We start from the raw sequence: 17471 nt of genomic DNA on the forward strand, positions 1-17471 counted from the left end.
AATATATAAGCAAAGAAAATGGGGATGGATAACAGATTGGTCAGATGGATAGGAAATTGATTCTCCAATACCAACAAGTTATTGGGAAAAGGAAAGGCAACGGTCATGTGCCATAGAATTCTGTAAGTCTTGGGTCTCTACAGTTTAACTTATTTGTTAATTATTTCATGCTGGATTAACAGAGGATTTTTAATTTTTACTCATGATGCAAAGATGAGGAGAGTTATAAGGAGTGATGCTGATGTTAATTCCCTTCAGAAGTTTAAATAGACTTCTAGCTTGGATGAATGAGTTGGGTTACATTTTTAATGTTAATACCTACACCACATTGGTGTAGGTATTAACATTAAATCATTATACAGAAGTATAATGTGTATACTGCATTAGTGAAATTGTGCTTCATGAGATGTGAAATCTGGAGGTGATTACTAAAGAAAAAGTCATACAGCTTCATTCGACGATGTAAAATTACATAGGAAAAGTGGATATTAAAGATCTAACGTTATTTCAAAGCCGAATATTTGTTGAAACTTATGAAAGTTTCGTAAAATTTACCTGAGAGCTTACGAGAATACAACAATAATCGACATTGGAGTTGCCTTAGCTTGCACTACTTAAAAGAACATGACTGCTGCCCAAGCACCCATATGTTAACCTTTTATTAGTGCATTTTTTAGGTTTCACTGGCCTGACAACTGTTTCAAACTGGTTGTCTCTCCATAAACTTGTGCAATTTCTCAGGTCACCCATCCATGAGCAACCTGAAGGATCATTTAACTCAGCAATGGCTCTGCTCAGTGACAGGCTAACCCTACCACTCACAGAACCACTCATGTTCCAGGTAAAAGCATCAACCGAAGCAGTCCTAATACAGGCCACTCCAATGGACCCAAATTCCCAGATCCTCAACAGCTTCCTGAAGGCATAAACCTTAAGAGAGCAAAAACTCCCATTCAATGCTAAAGAAATCAATTGTCAGAGAAATGTATTTTTTGTAAGTGAACTCTCCATCAGTAAGTAAAATTAATTACTAAAGAAAGAGCCACATGGTTTAATTTTGGCAATGTAAAATTACATAAGAGAAGTGGATATTAAAGATCCTACATTATTTCAAGCCCAAATGTTTGTAGAAACTTATGAAAGTTTCATAAAATTTGACCTGAGAGCTTACAAGAATACAATCCTTGGCATCACAGTTGCCTTAGTTTGCACTACATAAAGGAACACAACTGTTGCCCAAGTGCCTTTATGTTGACCTTTTCTTAGTGCATTTTTTTATAGGTTTCACTGGTTAAATCAAAACCTTTTAAAAAATGCAATACAGCTCTCAGATACATAAGTTAAAATTGGTTTGAAGACTGTCTTCTATGCAGCTAACTTCTTGACTCTTGACTAATTTCTTTCTTATTCCATATAAATTTATTCAGTTGGCTTCCTACCATGTGGTAAGTTTTTCCACTTGATTATACTATAAATTAAAGATGCCAAGAAATTATACTCTTGGTTTAATCCTTTATCCAAGTGTAAGCAAACAAAGTTTTCAACTTAAGTAATTTCAGGACTGGGCAACTCGTATATTGAGGCTAATGACTTCACATCACTTGTCTTAGTATCCAATAATGCAAAGCACATATTCTTATGGATATATAAAATGCTATGCATCATGGGAAGGTCACTAATCAGACTGGTTTCAACCTTTATTGAGGACTTATCAGTGGTACCAGACCCAGAAGGGATACCAAGGTTGAAGTAATGCAGAAGTCATATTTCCATGTATGAGTAGCATTACTTCAACCTTGGTATCACTTCTGGGTCTGGCTCGCACTGATGAGACCTCAATAAAGGTCGAAACAGGTCTGATTAGTGACCTTTCCCATAATGCATAGCATTATATATGTCCATAAGAATATGTGATTTGCATTATGGGATAATAAGGCAAGTGATGTGTAGTCATTAGCTTCTATATACCAGTTACCCAGTCCTGAAATTACTTCAGGTGCAAACTTTGTTTGCTTACACTTAGATAAAGGATTAACCAAGAATATAATTTTTTGGCATCTTTAATTTATAGACTTCCTACCATTACTAATTCTGTTGTCTATTTCCATATTTAATTCACCTTCATTTAATTCATTTTATTCCTTCAATTTAATATTTAATTCATCACTAATAATTGTGCCTAAATAGCTGAAATGTTTTACTTGTTCTCTTGTCTTTTTATTGCTGATTTTCATACCAAATTTATTACAACAGTTATTCAATTATAGTCAGGGTATTTTGCAGATTTGTATTGGACTATATATATATATATATATATAATGAATAACCTGCAAATAAAATAATGTACAAATATATACAAATCAGTGGCGCACTCAAGATTTAATACAGTAAAATTGGGGGGGGGGGTGCCCAATTTGACTAGATGATTTGAGAATACACACTACACATTGCTTACGACCTTTTACTGAGCATCTGGAGTGATCGCCAAAACATGATGCCTGTGATCTCCTCTGAGCCAACTCGGGCAAATGAAGTAGCGCTCGGTCCACCTTAGCACTGCTTTATTCACCTTGAGTTCACAGCAGCCGTTATTCCTGAGAGCTATAGGGTATTCCCACCTTATGTGACAGCTAATTCATAAGTAGTATAGAAATAGACGACACGACACAACATAAATATAAAAAAAATTAATTTTTATTAGAAAAAGATTTTTTAAATTTTCTAGTGTTTTTTTCCTTTTTCTTTTGGGGGGCCAGCCCCCCCAAAATCTTTGTATTTAGGTAGGTCTCTAAAATTATTTGATAATAGTTGTAGGGAAGTCTACAGTCTTTTAGAGTGAAAAATGCTTTTGTAAAAGTTTTTGAAATTCCTCTTGGTCTTGCCAAGTTTCTATCCCATGCTTATTTGAATTTTTATCAGGAACAGGTGGTAATCTTGTTGCTGTTCAAGCAAGCAGACTTTCCACTTTCTTCCATCAAAGAAGTCAACTTGGAATAATGCCAGCGGGTATGTCACGATGTATTAGCCCTTGTACTTCCTTCTTTGGAAAAGGTAACAGTTCAAAATTCTTTTTAATAGTTTGGGATAAAGTTTTGAAGTATTAAGTGATTATTAATTATAAATTCTTTCCTATTAAATATGATTGAATTTGCCAATCATATTTACTTTTCATCAAGTGAATCACCAAGAAAAAAGATTTTTGTCTTAAATTTCAGTGAATTAAGATACAGGATGAAGAGATATTTGAAAGGGTTCAGTGTCAATTGATTAAGACAATTTCTGGTCTTTGGAATGTTGACATGAAGAAAGGTTATTATTATTATTATTATTATTATTATTATTCAGGCCTCCATGGAGTCAAAAGACTCATCGTGGGAGGTCCTTCCTAAGAACATAAAGTCTGTCAAGACACATAGAGGGGAGGTCCCTCCTAAGAAACAGTCTATCATACCACTCCTTAAACTCATTGACCGTTCTCGCTCCCACCACTCCATCAGGCAATTCCACAGTTCAACCACCCTCCACACAAAGAAACCACTCCTTACCCTCTTGCTCACAGTTTCCTTTCGTAACTTCCAGGGATGGCCTCTTGTCATCACTCCTTCCCGCTGTTCAACCAATCGAAAGAACTCCCCAGTGTCAACCCTGTAACCACCTCTCAACAGTTTAAAAGTCTCAATCATATCACCTCTCCTTCTTCTATCCACCAAACTCTGCAGTCCACATTCCCTCAGCCAATCGTCATAATTATGCTTGTACAGTCCTGAAACCATCTTTGTCATCCGTCTTTGTATCCTTTCCACAGCTAATTTATCCCCTTCAAATCCTGGGGACCAAATCTGAGAACAATAGTCCAAGTGTGGTCTGATCAGAAACTTATACAATGGAATGATAACCCTCTTATATCTGCAGGTCAGTGTCCTTCTCATAATTGCAGCAATCCTCTGTGTTACCTTTACCACCTTTGCAATATGTCCCCTAAACTTCAGGTTTCTATCAATCATCAACCCCAGATCTCTTGTCTACCCTACTTCCTCCAGTATAACTCCTCCCATAGAGTATGCAGCATTCCATTGATGTTTCCCAAACCTCAAGACCTTACATTTTGCTGCATTAAACTGAAACCCCCATTCATTTGCCCATCCATCTAGCTTATTTAAATCCTCGTGCAGGGCTACTACATCTGCACTATTACTGATAATCCTTCCCAGCTTCGCATCATCCACAAACAACTGAATATCCCCTTGCAATCCACTGGCAATGTCATTGATATAAAGGTTAAACAATATAGGTCCTAGTACTGAGCCCTGTGGGACCCCACTTGTAACCCTCTGCCTCCTTGAAACTGCTCCACCATACACAACTCTCTGATACTTATCAGACAGCCAATCCTGAATCCAGTTGACCAATCTGACATCCAGACCCATGTGCTGCAAATTAAATATCAGCTTATCACGTGGCACCCTGTCAAATGCCTTCGCTAAGTCTAAGAAAATTGCAGTATATGCCTTTCCCTCATCTTATGTTCTTGTAACTTTATTATAAAAGGCTAGCATATTGCTAAAACAAGAGCGTCCGTTCACAAATCCATGTTGACTCTCACAGATAACATTACCCTCATCTGCCCAATACTGTATACGGTTCCTCACTACTTTCTCCAAGATCTTAACAACTACTGATGACACACAGACTGGCCTATAATTAGACACTTCCACCCTTATGCAATGGCACTATCTTACTTTCCTTCCATTCCCTGGGCACCTTTGCCATAGCCAGACTTTCATTGAAAAGCCAGGTTAAAGGCACTGTCAGTTCCCTAGCACATTCTCTCAAAATTCGTGGTGAAATACCATCCAGTCCCACAGCTTTACTGACATCCAGAGTACTCAGTATCTGAAACACACTCTCTTCCTGTACCTCTAAACCTCAAACCAGCCCTATCCCTCTAGCATTAAAACTAACTCCTCTAAGATGAAATACTCCATTAAAGTGTTCATTGAACAATTCCACTATGTTCTCTGCATCAGTCACTCTATTCCCATTTTTATCCCACAATATCATTCTTCCACAGTCATTTCTCCTCCTACTGGCCACATAGCTAAAAAATTCCCTAGGATTTTCTTTGGATCTTAGGGCCAATCCCCTCTCATATTCCAGTTTCGCTTTCCTTACCACACTAGTCACTCTTCTGGCCTGTGTCTTATATTCTTCATGCATCTTCTCTTCACCTGTCTCCTTATATCTCTTCCATAGCCTCTTTTTCACATGCAATTCCTGTTTAATATTGTTTGTCATTCACTTTACTCCAAATTGTGTCCTCTTCCTTCACTCGTGGTATACAACTTACCATTGCTGCTAACAAATATTCTTTCAAAATTTCCCACGCACTAATGATATCCTGGCCTTCCAATTCCTCCCTCCATGAAACTTCCCAAAGTTGACGTCTAAGACTATTATAATCACCTGCATTATAATTCCACATAAGTTCCCATCTCTTTGATACTCCTGCATGTCTATTCATTTTCCAAGTCAAAACCATATGGTCACTCTCTCTCTCCAACTGGTGGGAGAGATGACAACTCAGTTATTATCAACTCTTCTTAGTGAAGAAACAGTAGCAACTGTAGCAACACCCCACCCCACGCGGCAGTGAATTTGAGCTGTGCAGAAGAAAGTGATTTTTAATCGGTGAATAGTCCATTTTTTCTCCCATTTTTCTACGTTTTTGAGTGCTAAATTGTTTCTCTGAATACAAGTGTACTTCAGTGGTTGTTTTTTGGAAATTAGTTGCTGTCGCGATATAATATATTTTGGTTACCGTCGGAATCGAATGCATAACTTATTTAACCTTCTCACAAGGAGAGTGACTTGGTTGGTGAGAGTAGCTAAAGAGAGGTATGAACAGCAGTTAGCTAATGAAGCTAAAAAGAATCCTAGGGAGTTCTTTCGATATGTAGCCAGCAAAAGAAAGAATGATTATGGAAGGATGACATTGATTGGAGGAAATGGTATAAAGACAGCTGTTGCAGAATGTGTGGTGGAGATACTTAATGAGCAGTTCATAAAGATCTTTCAATCTTGTGAATGTGACTTCATGGAGAGATTAAGAGCAGTTGATGATGGGGAGGAGAGACTGACTGTAAGTGAGCAAGAGGTGTTTGGGGAGTTGAGTAAACTAGATGTAAATAAGGCTGTGGGACTTGATAATATATCATTGCGTATTCTGAAGGAATGTGCCAGAGAATTGACACCTGCCTTGACATATTTTTTTAATACGAGTCTTGCACTTGGTCAAGTCCCTAAAGAGTGGAAGGAGGGCAAGATTGTGCCACTTCATAAAGGAGGTGATCGAACTCAAGCATCAAACTATAGGCCTATCTGTGTGTCGGGTGTTGTGGTTAAGTTGTTGGAGAAGCTTGTGAGAACTAGAATCCAGAGTTGGGTTGACAACAATGGTATAATCTTTGATGGACAGCATGGATTTGCTAAAGGGAGGTCGTGTTTTAGTAATCTACTTACTTATTACAATAAAGTGACTGCTTCCTTGGACAGAGGAGAAGGATACACAGTAATATACTTGGATTTCGCAAAAGCTTTTGATAGAGTGCCTCATGATAAGTTGACAGTCAAACTAGAGCAGATGGGGTTGGATATTAGATTAGTGCATTGGATTGGAGACTGGCTATCTGATAGGTATCAACAAGTTGTGTATGGGGGTGCAATATCCAGGAAAAGGAAAGTCACTAGTGGAGTGCCTCAGGGATCTGTTTTAGGGCCATTACTATTTAACTTGTATATTAATGATATTGGCGAAGATTTGGATGGAGATATTCAGTTGTTTGCAGATGATGCAAAGTTGGGACGAACCATAAAGAGTAGTGAAGATGTTGTGGCCTTGCAAAAAGACTTGAATAAATTGAGTGATTGGGCAAGCAAATGGGGGTGTGAGTTCAATGTTGCAAAATGTAAGGTTTTAAAATTTGGAAAACAAAGATGGGATGCAGAATTTATGCTTGGTAAGAATATATTGTTGGAAGTAGAGGAAATAAGAGATCTGGGAGTGATAGTGGATAAGGATCTAAAATTTAGGGGTCACATCGCCAAAATTGTGAAGACAACACAAAGACTTCTGGGAATGATGAGGAGGACACTGACTTGTAGAAGTAGGGAGAAGTAGGGAGATTCTTGTTCCATTGTATAAGGCTTTGATTAGGCCACACATGGACTATTGTGCCCAGATTTGGTCACCTGGTTTTCAGAAGGATGAAGAGATGTTGGAAAGGGTCCAAAGGCGACTGACTAAGGTAGTTTCTGACCTCTGGAATGTCGAGTATGAGGAAAGATTGAAAAGATGTAATTTGCAGAGACTAGTGGAGAGAAGGAAGAGGGGAGATATGATAGAGACCTACAAGTGGTAAGGGGTTGCTATAGGATCAATGGTGGAGAAGTTCTACAGCGAATAGTGGGAGATCAGGGGAGAACCAGAGGTCATCCCTGGAAACTGTATAAAGAGGGTGTGAGTAGGGGAGTGAGAGGTAGGTTTTTTTCGTGCAGAGTTGTGAATGATTGGAATGCCTTGCCTGAGAGTGTGGTGTCTGCAAGGAGTTTGAATGTGTTTAAGACCCGGTATGATGAGATGTGTGTGAGATAAAAGGACCTCCTAGATGAGTCTTTGACTCCATGAGGTCTTGTTTAATAATAATAATAATAATAATAATAATAATAATAATAACGGTGGAAGACAAAACGAAGCATTACTGTATTTAGTTATATTTCATTTAAAACTTAGCTTCGTTTGGTGGAAGACTAAACAAAGCTAAGTTTTCATTACTGTATTTAGTTATATTTCATTTTATTTAATTATATTTAGTACTTAAATGTTTTTTTGCTTGTAATTGTTTGTACTTTTTTTTTTCTTATTTATTTAACGGAATTTATGGGAATTTAATGGAAGTTGGTTGAGAAGATGAAATTTACACAGTCTAGTGGATAGGAGATGGAGGGGTAATATGATAGGTTTTTTGCATGAAGAGTGGTGAATGATGGAATGCACTGCCTGTGAGCATAGTGTTTGCAGAAAATTTTAATGTATTTAAGGCACAGAATGATGAGTTGTATGTATGTATGACATAGGGACCTCCTGCAATGAGTTTTTGACTCCATGGAGGTCTGTGAGTAATGATGATGATGATAATAATAATAATAACTAATTAACCCATTTATGCTGGACATTAGACAGATTGTACACTCCCATAAGAAGAAGATGAAATAAATCATTTTGGTCATCAGGCAGATGTGACAAATTGTTACATGTGCTTTACAGAGAAATAAAATCTATGTAGAAGCAGAAAAATCTTTTGGTTTTAGTTTATATATAAATAACCAATAATTATGATACACTATATTTAGATAGTGTATTTAAATTACTAAATGTGCTGTGAATATATTTACTAAATGTGTTTCATCCTATGTTAATGAGACACGACCTATTTAAATACTATACTAACATAAATCTACCTCAAGTGCTCACTTTAGTGAGTAGGGGAGTAGTAATCCCCGAGGTACTTGATGCTGGACCATACCTTACTTCATATAATAATATACATCTGTTATATTATCTTTAGACTGGTCCCTCCCTGCCCCCCTACTTCTTTCCTATTTTTCTCTTCTTCCTGTCTCCTCTCCAACACTATTAGAGTATTTGAGGGCTAGGGTGAATCTTTCCTATTTTACTATTTCATTTTGTCTTATGGGCTAGTCCAACAGCCAGAGACAGCAGCCCTGTCATTTGTGCTTTGGCTAGTAATGAACTCACAAGTATTTTAATTACTTTCAAGTTTCAAAGAAAGAATTCAAGGAACACTCACAATTTAAATGACCCTAGACCGGCTAAAGATACCCATTGGAAAACGATTGTCACTCATTTTGCTACCTGGGATGTAGGAAGTTTATCTTACAAAGAAAACAAAATAGATGAAATTTTGTATCAAAAGAAAATCAAAGTAACAATACTGACTGAAACAAAGAAGAAAAATCAGGGAACCAAAGAAACCGATAACTACATACATATCTATAGCAGAATACAAGAGGACCAGAGAGCAAGAGCAGGAGTATCAACTATGATTCATAAATCCCTTAAAGACAATATTAATAACTATAAATACTGGAACAATAGAATATTACAACTCAGATTGAAACTTAATAGAGGATATCTCACAGTTCTTGTATTATACACTCTGAGAACTTTCCTCTTCTCTCTCTTCTCAAAAATATAACATAAAAAATAAACAAAAATGACATGTTATTACTGCTAGATGATTTAACCTGCCAACCGGCCATGACATCTATAGACGTCCAGCTAAATCTGGATATGGTTCTGTCACACCCATTGAATAACATGCATAAGAAGTGCAATTTGGGCTCACTATTTCATTCCACCTTGGCTGGTAGGGAAGTTAAATGCTTGTGTGGTAATATGAAAATCCAAAATCACATCAGAACTTTTGGGGAATAGTAAAAAATAGAAATAACCAAAGATTAATTGACTTCTCTATCTACAATAATCTAAGAATAATGAATACAATGTTCAAACACAAAGACATCCATAAATTCAGAGGGTCAGCAAGAGGATTGAAATCTATTATAGACATTAATAAAATTAATAAAATAGGTAGATTCATTCTTGATGTTAGAGTCTTCTGAGATTTTGAGATTGAACCAGATCATTATCTATGTGTTATATCAATACAGTTCCCCTGTATTGATATTACAGGGGAACTGTATCTAATGGACCAGTATCCATTAGACAACCTCAAACTTAGGTTCAAAGTTAGCTCATTATCTGACCTCAATAAAAGAAAACTATATCAGCAAAAATTAAATGAAAAATTACAGCTACAACTACTCTCAGGTGAATATATTAACATGCTGTTTAGCCTGTATGTTAATAATATTGGCAAAGATTTGGATGGGGGTATTCAGTTGTTTGCAGATGATGCAAAGTCGGGACAAACTATGAAGAGTAGAGAAGATGTTGTAGCCTTACAAGAAGACTTGAATAAATTGAGTGAATGGGGAAGTAAGTTCAGTGTTGTAAAATGTAATTTTCCCAAAGGTTAAAATTTGGGAAACAAAGATGGGATGTAGAATTTGTGCTTGGTGGGGATATATTGTTGCAGGGGGAGGAAATAAGAGATCTTGGGGTGATAGTGGATAAGGATCTGAAAATTAGGGGACACATTGCCAAAATTGTGAGGACAACTCAAAGAATTCTGGTCACTGACTTGTAGAAGTAAGGAGATATTCTTGTTCCATTGTATAAGCTTTGATCAGGCCACACATGGAGTTCTGTGCACAGATTTGGTCACCTAGTTTTCAAAAGGATGAAGAGATGTTGGAAAGAATCCAGAGACAACTTACTAAGGTAGTTTCTGATCTCTGAATATGAGGAAAGGTTGAGAAGATGCAATTTACAGTCTAGTGGATAGGAGGAAGAGGGATGATATGATAGAGACCTACAACTTAGTAAAGGGTTGTTATAGGATCAATGTTAGAGAAGTTTTACAGCAAACAGTGAGAGATTGGGGAGAACCAGACAACATACATCCCTGGAAGCTGTATAAGGAGGGTGTTAGCGGGGGAGTGAGAAGCAGATTTTTTTCATGCAGAGTTGTGAATGATTGGAATGCCTTGCCTGGGTGTGTGGTATCTGCAGAGAATTTGAGTGTGTTTAAGGCACAGTACGATGAGCTGTGTGTTTGAGAAAAGGACCTCCTAGATGAGTCTTTGACTCCATGAGGTCTTGGGATAATAATAATAATAATAATATTATTATTATTATTACTTAAATATAAAGAGCTAATAAGCTTCATTTCGGCAATGAAAACATTACTTAAATTAAGGGGATATTAAATCCCACATAGTTTTAAAACCGAATAAGAAACTCAAAGATTGGAATCAGAGAGTTTCTTGCCGAATATAGTAAACTATAAAGTATCGGCGACACTAGCATTAGCCAATGCAAGTGATCCTAGTACGTAGTACAATATCGGGCAACTCGTTGCAAAGGTGGAGGAAGAAGTTCAGATCGCTATTCTTAGGTATTTTCCATAATGTAAAAACACATTTCCTAGGAAATGTATGCTGTTATTACATTATGGAGGGAGGTCACTACCCAAACCGGTTTCAGCCTTTTTTGAGGCTTCATCAGTGAGTAGCTAGACCTAATACCAAAGTGTATTAATAATTATTATTATTACTATGACACCTCCAGGGAGTCCAAAGACTCATCGAGGGAGGGCACCTACTCTACAACTCTCTGTCTAAACCACTCAATCCACCAACTACACCAAACTGCAACTACTATACCAATGGCATCTACCACCTACCACCACTAGTATTTTCACAGACAATCACAAACATCCATGCCCACGGTGGGATTTGAACCTGCAGCCTTTTGGCTTTAGAGCAAATACGCTAACCACTCGGCCAACCAGGCTGGCTAATAATAATAATATTTTAGGTGATTCAGCCCGAGAAATCTTGGGAATGAAAAAAACAATGGAAAAGAAAAAAAGATCTTTGTAACTGGAACCCAGAAATCAGGAAAATTATAGATGAAAAAATGGAAGGCCTATAAAAAATGGTTAAGCACAAACAAAATAGAGGATGAAATTGAACATAAACACAAAAGTGCAATAGCAAAAAAGAGAAACACATAAAAGGTTAAAGTTCAATGGAACAATTTTGTTACCAGTTTAGAAAACACCATTAATAAACCTCGAACACAAACATAAATTTATAAGAGACATTAATAATAATGAGAATTGATCAATTCTTAGAGAATTGATCAAGATCAATACCATACCTTTGGAAACTGGCTTAAATATTATAAAGGATTATGGACAATTGATGACAACCCACTCTCAGAACCATTATCTGCAACTCTTCAAGATTCAGAGTAGAATTACTTTATGACACTTTTAAATTAAAAACAGCAGGAGTTAGAACCACTTTTAAACTATAAAAAATGGGAGCAGCAATACCACCATGCAATAATAATAATAATAATAATAATTGTTTAAGTATTGAATGGTGGTATCGCTGCTCCCATCTTTTATAGTTTTGAAGTGGTTCTAACTCCTGTTTTTAATTTGAAAGTGTCATAAAATAATTCTGCTTGTCACGCTGAAGACAGTGATATATAATTCATCAAAATCAGCCAAGTGGAATCCAAATTTTGAGTGTGCTGAAAATTGAACAGAGTTCACCGTGGTCACAAACGAGCATAGAACAAAGGACATTGCCATCTTTACAGTTGCTCAAGGGAAGAAAGGTGAGTCATGAAGTGCAACAAGTGCCTGAAGGATTTATCGTGTGACAGAAGTCATATCACCTGCAGGAAATGCCTTAGGAATCTTCACTTTACATGTTCTGGAATTTCAGAAACAACATAGCAATGCAAATCCAGTGCCAAACGAGAGGAATGGAAGTGCATATACTGCAGAGAGAACAAAGAAATGCCACCACCCACGGCACAACTGATTACACCAGAGGCAGAATTGGACGATGAACTGAACAGACAAAAAAATACCGGTGAGTCTTATAATTTGAATTCCATAAATTTATTACTAGAAAAAGGTTTAGAGAATATAAAAGCCAGCTTAGTAGATCTTGTCCAAGAACTCTTTGATAAACAGAATAAACACATAACAAAAAAAATTAGCGAATATGAAGAGTTTCTTAAATATAATAATTCAAAAGGTGAAGAAGAAGTCTTACAAATGATAAAAGACATTAAAATCAGCATTAACGTACTAACTGACAAATTGATGAAAGACACATCCGAACTCAGTCAAGAACTTAATTCCCTAAAACTACAATAAGAACTTCTAAATCAACAACAACATGAAGAAGATCTTGTCATAAATGGTCTTCCAGAAACTGCACCCACAGAAAATCTCAGAGACGTAGTTTTAAAGTTAGTCCATGCAATTGACATCCCCCTACAGCATATGATATTCAGACCATAAATCAGATTCACAGGAAGAACAAAAAACAAGGCTTGCCATGATCCTCACCAGTCATAGTTCGTCTGACAAGCAAGTGCACAAGAGACAATCTCATAAAAGCTAGCAGACTGAAAAAAACCAGTTGTCAAGGACTTAAACGCATTGCAAGACAATACGCCAATCTTTCTATCAGAGTATTTAATATCATTCAATCAGAATCTGTTGTACCAAACAAGAAAAGCAAAAACAGAAAAAAATTATATTTTTGTGGATCAAAGACGGCAAGATATTCTTGAGAAAGTCACAAACTTCAAAGTCTATACAAATAAAAAGCTTGGAAGACAACATAGATAGGCTGCCAGAGTGAAACAAAAGACTCCAAATTAGTTCAAAAAGAAGACCTCAACACAACAAAAATGAATGTGAACCATCAGATAGATGTAATTACACCAGAATACATCAGCAATTGTACTTTTAACTCGCTTGATGCATGGAAACAACACAGAGTACAAGTGAGAGGACTCTCAATCTTGCATATTAACATCAGAAGCATCCGAAAACATTGGTTATTGTTACAGGCTTATCTGAGGAATTACACCGGTGTTATTAATATATTGGTCCTAACAGAAGTATCCATAACTAATGACGAAGCGACTGCTTTCCAAATTCCAGGCTTCCAACAACATAGATCATGCCGCCAAACAAAAAGATGGGTGAGGGGGGGGGGGGAATATTAATATTTATCGAACATAAATTAATAGCAATAGAAACTGTCTATCAGTTTGAGCATGCTGAAATCCTTTGCATTTCACTAATACCACCAATAGACAGCATCCCATAATACTTGCAGACTCCATCCAAGAACTGCACAGAAATATTCCCCAATCACAAAACGTGATCCTCCACTTGGACCGCAATCAAAACAGACAGTATGGTTCCCAACCATAAAAGAAGCAGAACTTCTCTCTGTAATACATCAGATCAAACCAAACAAAGGCCCAGGAATTGATGGTATAAGACCTAAGGATATCAAGCAACATTCAACTAGCTTAGGCATCCTACTAAAATTAATAAATAAAATATTTAAAACAGGACAGATACCAAGTATGCTGAAGACCACCATAATCACACCCATATACAAACATGGAAAAAGAAATTTAATCAGCAATACACTATTTACAGGCCACCAAACTTAAACATGATAAAATTTTTAAACTAACTCAATTGCTGGCTTTCACTCCAAGAAATATGCTCAACCAATACCTAATGATAATCGGCGACATAAACATAAATATTGCAAACGAAAACCAGAACAACACTGTACAATATCTAGACATGCTATCCATGTATAACCTAATACCAACAATAACATCATGTACTAGAGAAGAAATATTCGGAAACACTATCACTGCTTCCTACCTAGATCATATAAACATCCGAGCACCTCCAAACAGTCACACTGCATCAGTCATAAAGTGCAAAGTAGCAGATCATTACTTCATGGCCCTAAACCTGCACACTAAGACCATATCCATGCAATGTCCCACAGATGAAAAGCAGTACAAAACAATAATAGACGAAGAAATAGTCAACCATGAAATAAGAAAAACCGACTGGGAACACATGGCATCAGTTTCAGCAGATATCTTATACAACAACATTAAACTCACACCAGAGGAAATATATAAGAAAGCTGCAAAGAAAGTCAGAATTCGTTCAAGAACAACCCAAAAATCTTGGATAACACAAAACTTAATCCTAGAAATACACAGAAAGGACACTCTATGGAAAGAATTAAAGCGATATCCAAATAACACAGCTTTAAAAACTGAATATAAGATAACAAGGAATCGCCTTACAACACAATAAGAAATGCAAAAAGAAACTACTACAGAGACAAATTAACCTCTGCACAAAACAACATGAAACAAACCTGGCATCTGATCAACAAGATGCTAGATTGTGCTCCCAACACCACTGCCTCTAAAACCATAAAACACAGCTTCATGAAAGATGCAAAACCTATCCAACAACTAGCAAATGACTTTAACCAATACTTTGCAGACTCCATCCAAGAACTGCACAGAAATATTCCCCCAATCACAAAACGTGATCCTCCACTTGGACCACAATCAAAACAGACATTATGGTTCCCAACCATAAAAGAAGCAGAACTTCTCTCTGTAATACATCAAATCAAACCAAACAAAGGCCCAGGAATTGATGGTATAAGACCTAAGGATATCAAGCAACATACAACTAGCTTCCTACAACTCTATCCTACTAAAATTAATAAATAAAATATTTAAAACAGGATAGATAACAAGTATGCTGAAGACTGCCATAATCACACCAATATACAAACATGGAAAAAGAAATTTAATCAGCAATTACAGACCCATAGCAACATTACCAATTATCATTCGAATTATGGAGCAGATCATACTAAAGAAACTCACAGCATATACAGAGAACTTTCATATTATCCCCAAAACACAATACGGTTTTCAGAAAATTAAAGGAACAACATCTCTATTGGAAGACTTTACAGACATAATTAATACCGCCTTAGACAAAAACAAAATTGCCATGGTAGTCTTTATTGATCTAACTAAAGCATTTGATACACTCACACATCAAACCTTGTTAGAAAAGCATGTTGAAATAGATGGGGCCTCTGCACAGGTGGTTTACAAACTACCTTCAAAATAGAAAGCATATCACATGTATTGGGTCAAACCGAAGTAGAGAGCTACCAGTAACTGTGGAGTGCCACAGGGAGTTGTACTCTCCCCAGCTCTATTCAACATTTACACACACGATATTAATCAGCTACCTCTCAAAGGTAAGATCTTCCAATATGGAGACCATACAGCTATAATATCCATCCATAATAACGCAAGCATAGTCCAAACAAATATGCAACATGATATAAATCTGCTCATAGACTGGCTCACCAAAAACTCCATACAGCTAAACTCAGATAAGACAAAATTAATGATATTCAGAAATCCACTGACTCGACTAGTTAAAAACAAATATATAACCATCTAACACTCACTCTCCAACATAAAAAACACACAGAACAGTAAAACCACTATGATCACTCAGGCTGAAACAATACGATATCTTGGAATTTACTTCGATGCAGATATGAACTGGAATAGCCACATAAACCAACTACACAACAAACTCCAAACAACAACTGGCAAACTCTACAGGTTCAAAGACATAGTTCCCACACGCCTAAAAACACTAATATACAAAGCACTATGCCAAAATATACTAAGACACGCTATAACAACATATGCTTTCTGTGCACCCTACAAACTAAATAGATTAATGTCGTTACAGTACAAAATGATAAAACTGATCTTTTGTGAACAAAGAGACAATAACGACTTTATATACACTGCAATGTCAGAACAGAAAATACTGACAGCAAAACACTTATGTCACTATGCAGCTTTGCTAAAACATTATTTCGATGCCAACTACAGGATAGTCAGAAATACATACCATATAACAAGACCTCAGACAACTAATTATAGCACATATAAATAGAATAATCACTTCAGAAAGGCCGCACGACACTTCTACATCCCAGACATGATAAACAAATTATCTTTTGAATACAGAAACCTTACAAACTACAATAGCCTGAAAAGAGCTCTAAGGACATATGAACTAAGGAGCTCTATGAACAAGAAACACATGCACCCAAAATACCATACAAACTTAATGACACACAGTATATTCATTCAGTGATGCATCAATACATTCGAAGTTATCGTGTGTGTGTGTGTGTGTGCGCGTGTGTGCGTGCGTGTGTGCGCGCGTGCGTGCGCGCGCAAATTTCTCAATCAACAGCTACAGTGGAAATCAAACCTATTAAACATAGGTTTGATTTCATAACTTCACAACACAGCAAACAAACCAATAAATAATAACTAACTGGTGTCATCCTTAGATAAGCTTACAAATAAGCTTAGAGGTTGAAAGCTGAGAAATTACATCTCATCCAAGATTTAAAAAAAAAAAAATCCAAACCCATATATCACATTTATTATTAAACATTTATTAAATATACTAAAAAAAAAAATCAAAATTGTCAATATATACAGGGTGTTCGGGATAAATTTGACAGTTTCGTAAGGAAAAAGAAAATCTTCTTTGTATCTATTAAATTTAATGAATTGACAAAAAAACATTACAGGCAGAGTTAATTACAATACTATCAACAAGATTTACTCAAAATAACCACCATTAGCATCGATCACAGCTTCAATTCTGCTTCGGAACCTCGAACAAGCTGATGCTACAGTCTCCCTGGGAAGGGCCGCAAAAACTGTTTTAATTTTATCCATTAACTGGGCTTTTGTATTACTGGAAGTGCGATTGGTGTCTTTTTCAACTGCGCCCCATACAAAATAATCCATGGGGTTAAGGTCTGGGGAGTTT

At 36.5% G+C, this 17471-nt stretch overlaps 1 protein-coding gene across 4 annotated transcripts in view; it reads left to right on the top strand.

Annotated features, from left to right (window-relative positions):
• Positions 1 to 17471, top strand: part of LOC150100597 (solute carrier family 41 member 1-like) — a 235405-nt gene that overhangs the window by 133125 nt on the left and 84809 nt on the right. For 3 of the 4 annotated variants that reach the window (XR_016549114.1, XM_090401067.1, XM_090401066.1), the window contains exon 9: positions 2920 to 3051. The exons of the other annotated variant lie outside the window; for it this stretch is intronic. Coding sequence is in view for 2 of the 3 variants with exons in the window: in XM_090401067.1 (XP_090257193.1) it covers positions 2920 to 3051 (132 nt within the window). In the remaining variant the exon portion in view is untranslated. The remainder of the gene's footprint in view (positions 1 to 2919; positions 3052 to 17471) is intronic. 4 annotated transcript variants of the gene reach the window in all.

The sequence above is a fragment of the Typopeltis vanoorti genome, chromosome 12 (genome assembly GCF_054136105.1).
Source record: "Typopeltis vanoorti isolate ZY-2024b chromosome 12, IOZ_Tvanoo_1.0, whole genome shotgun sequence".
Taxonomy (NCBI): domain Eukaryota; kingdom Metazoa; phylum Arthropoda; class Arachnida; order Uropygi; family Thelyphonidae; genus Typopeltis; species Typopeltis vanoorti.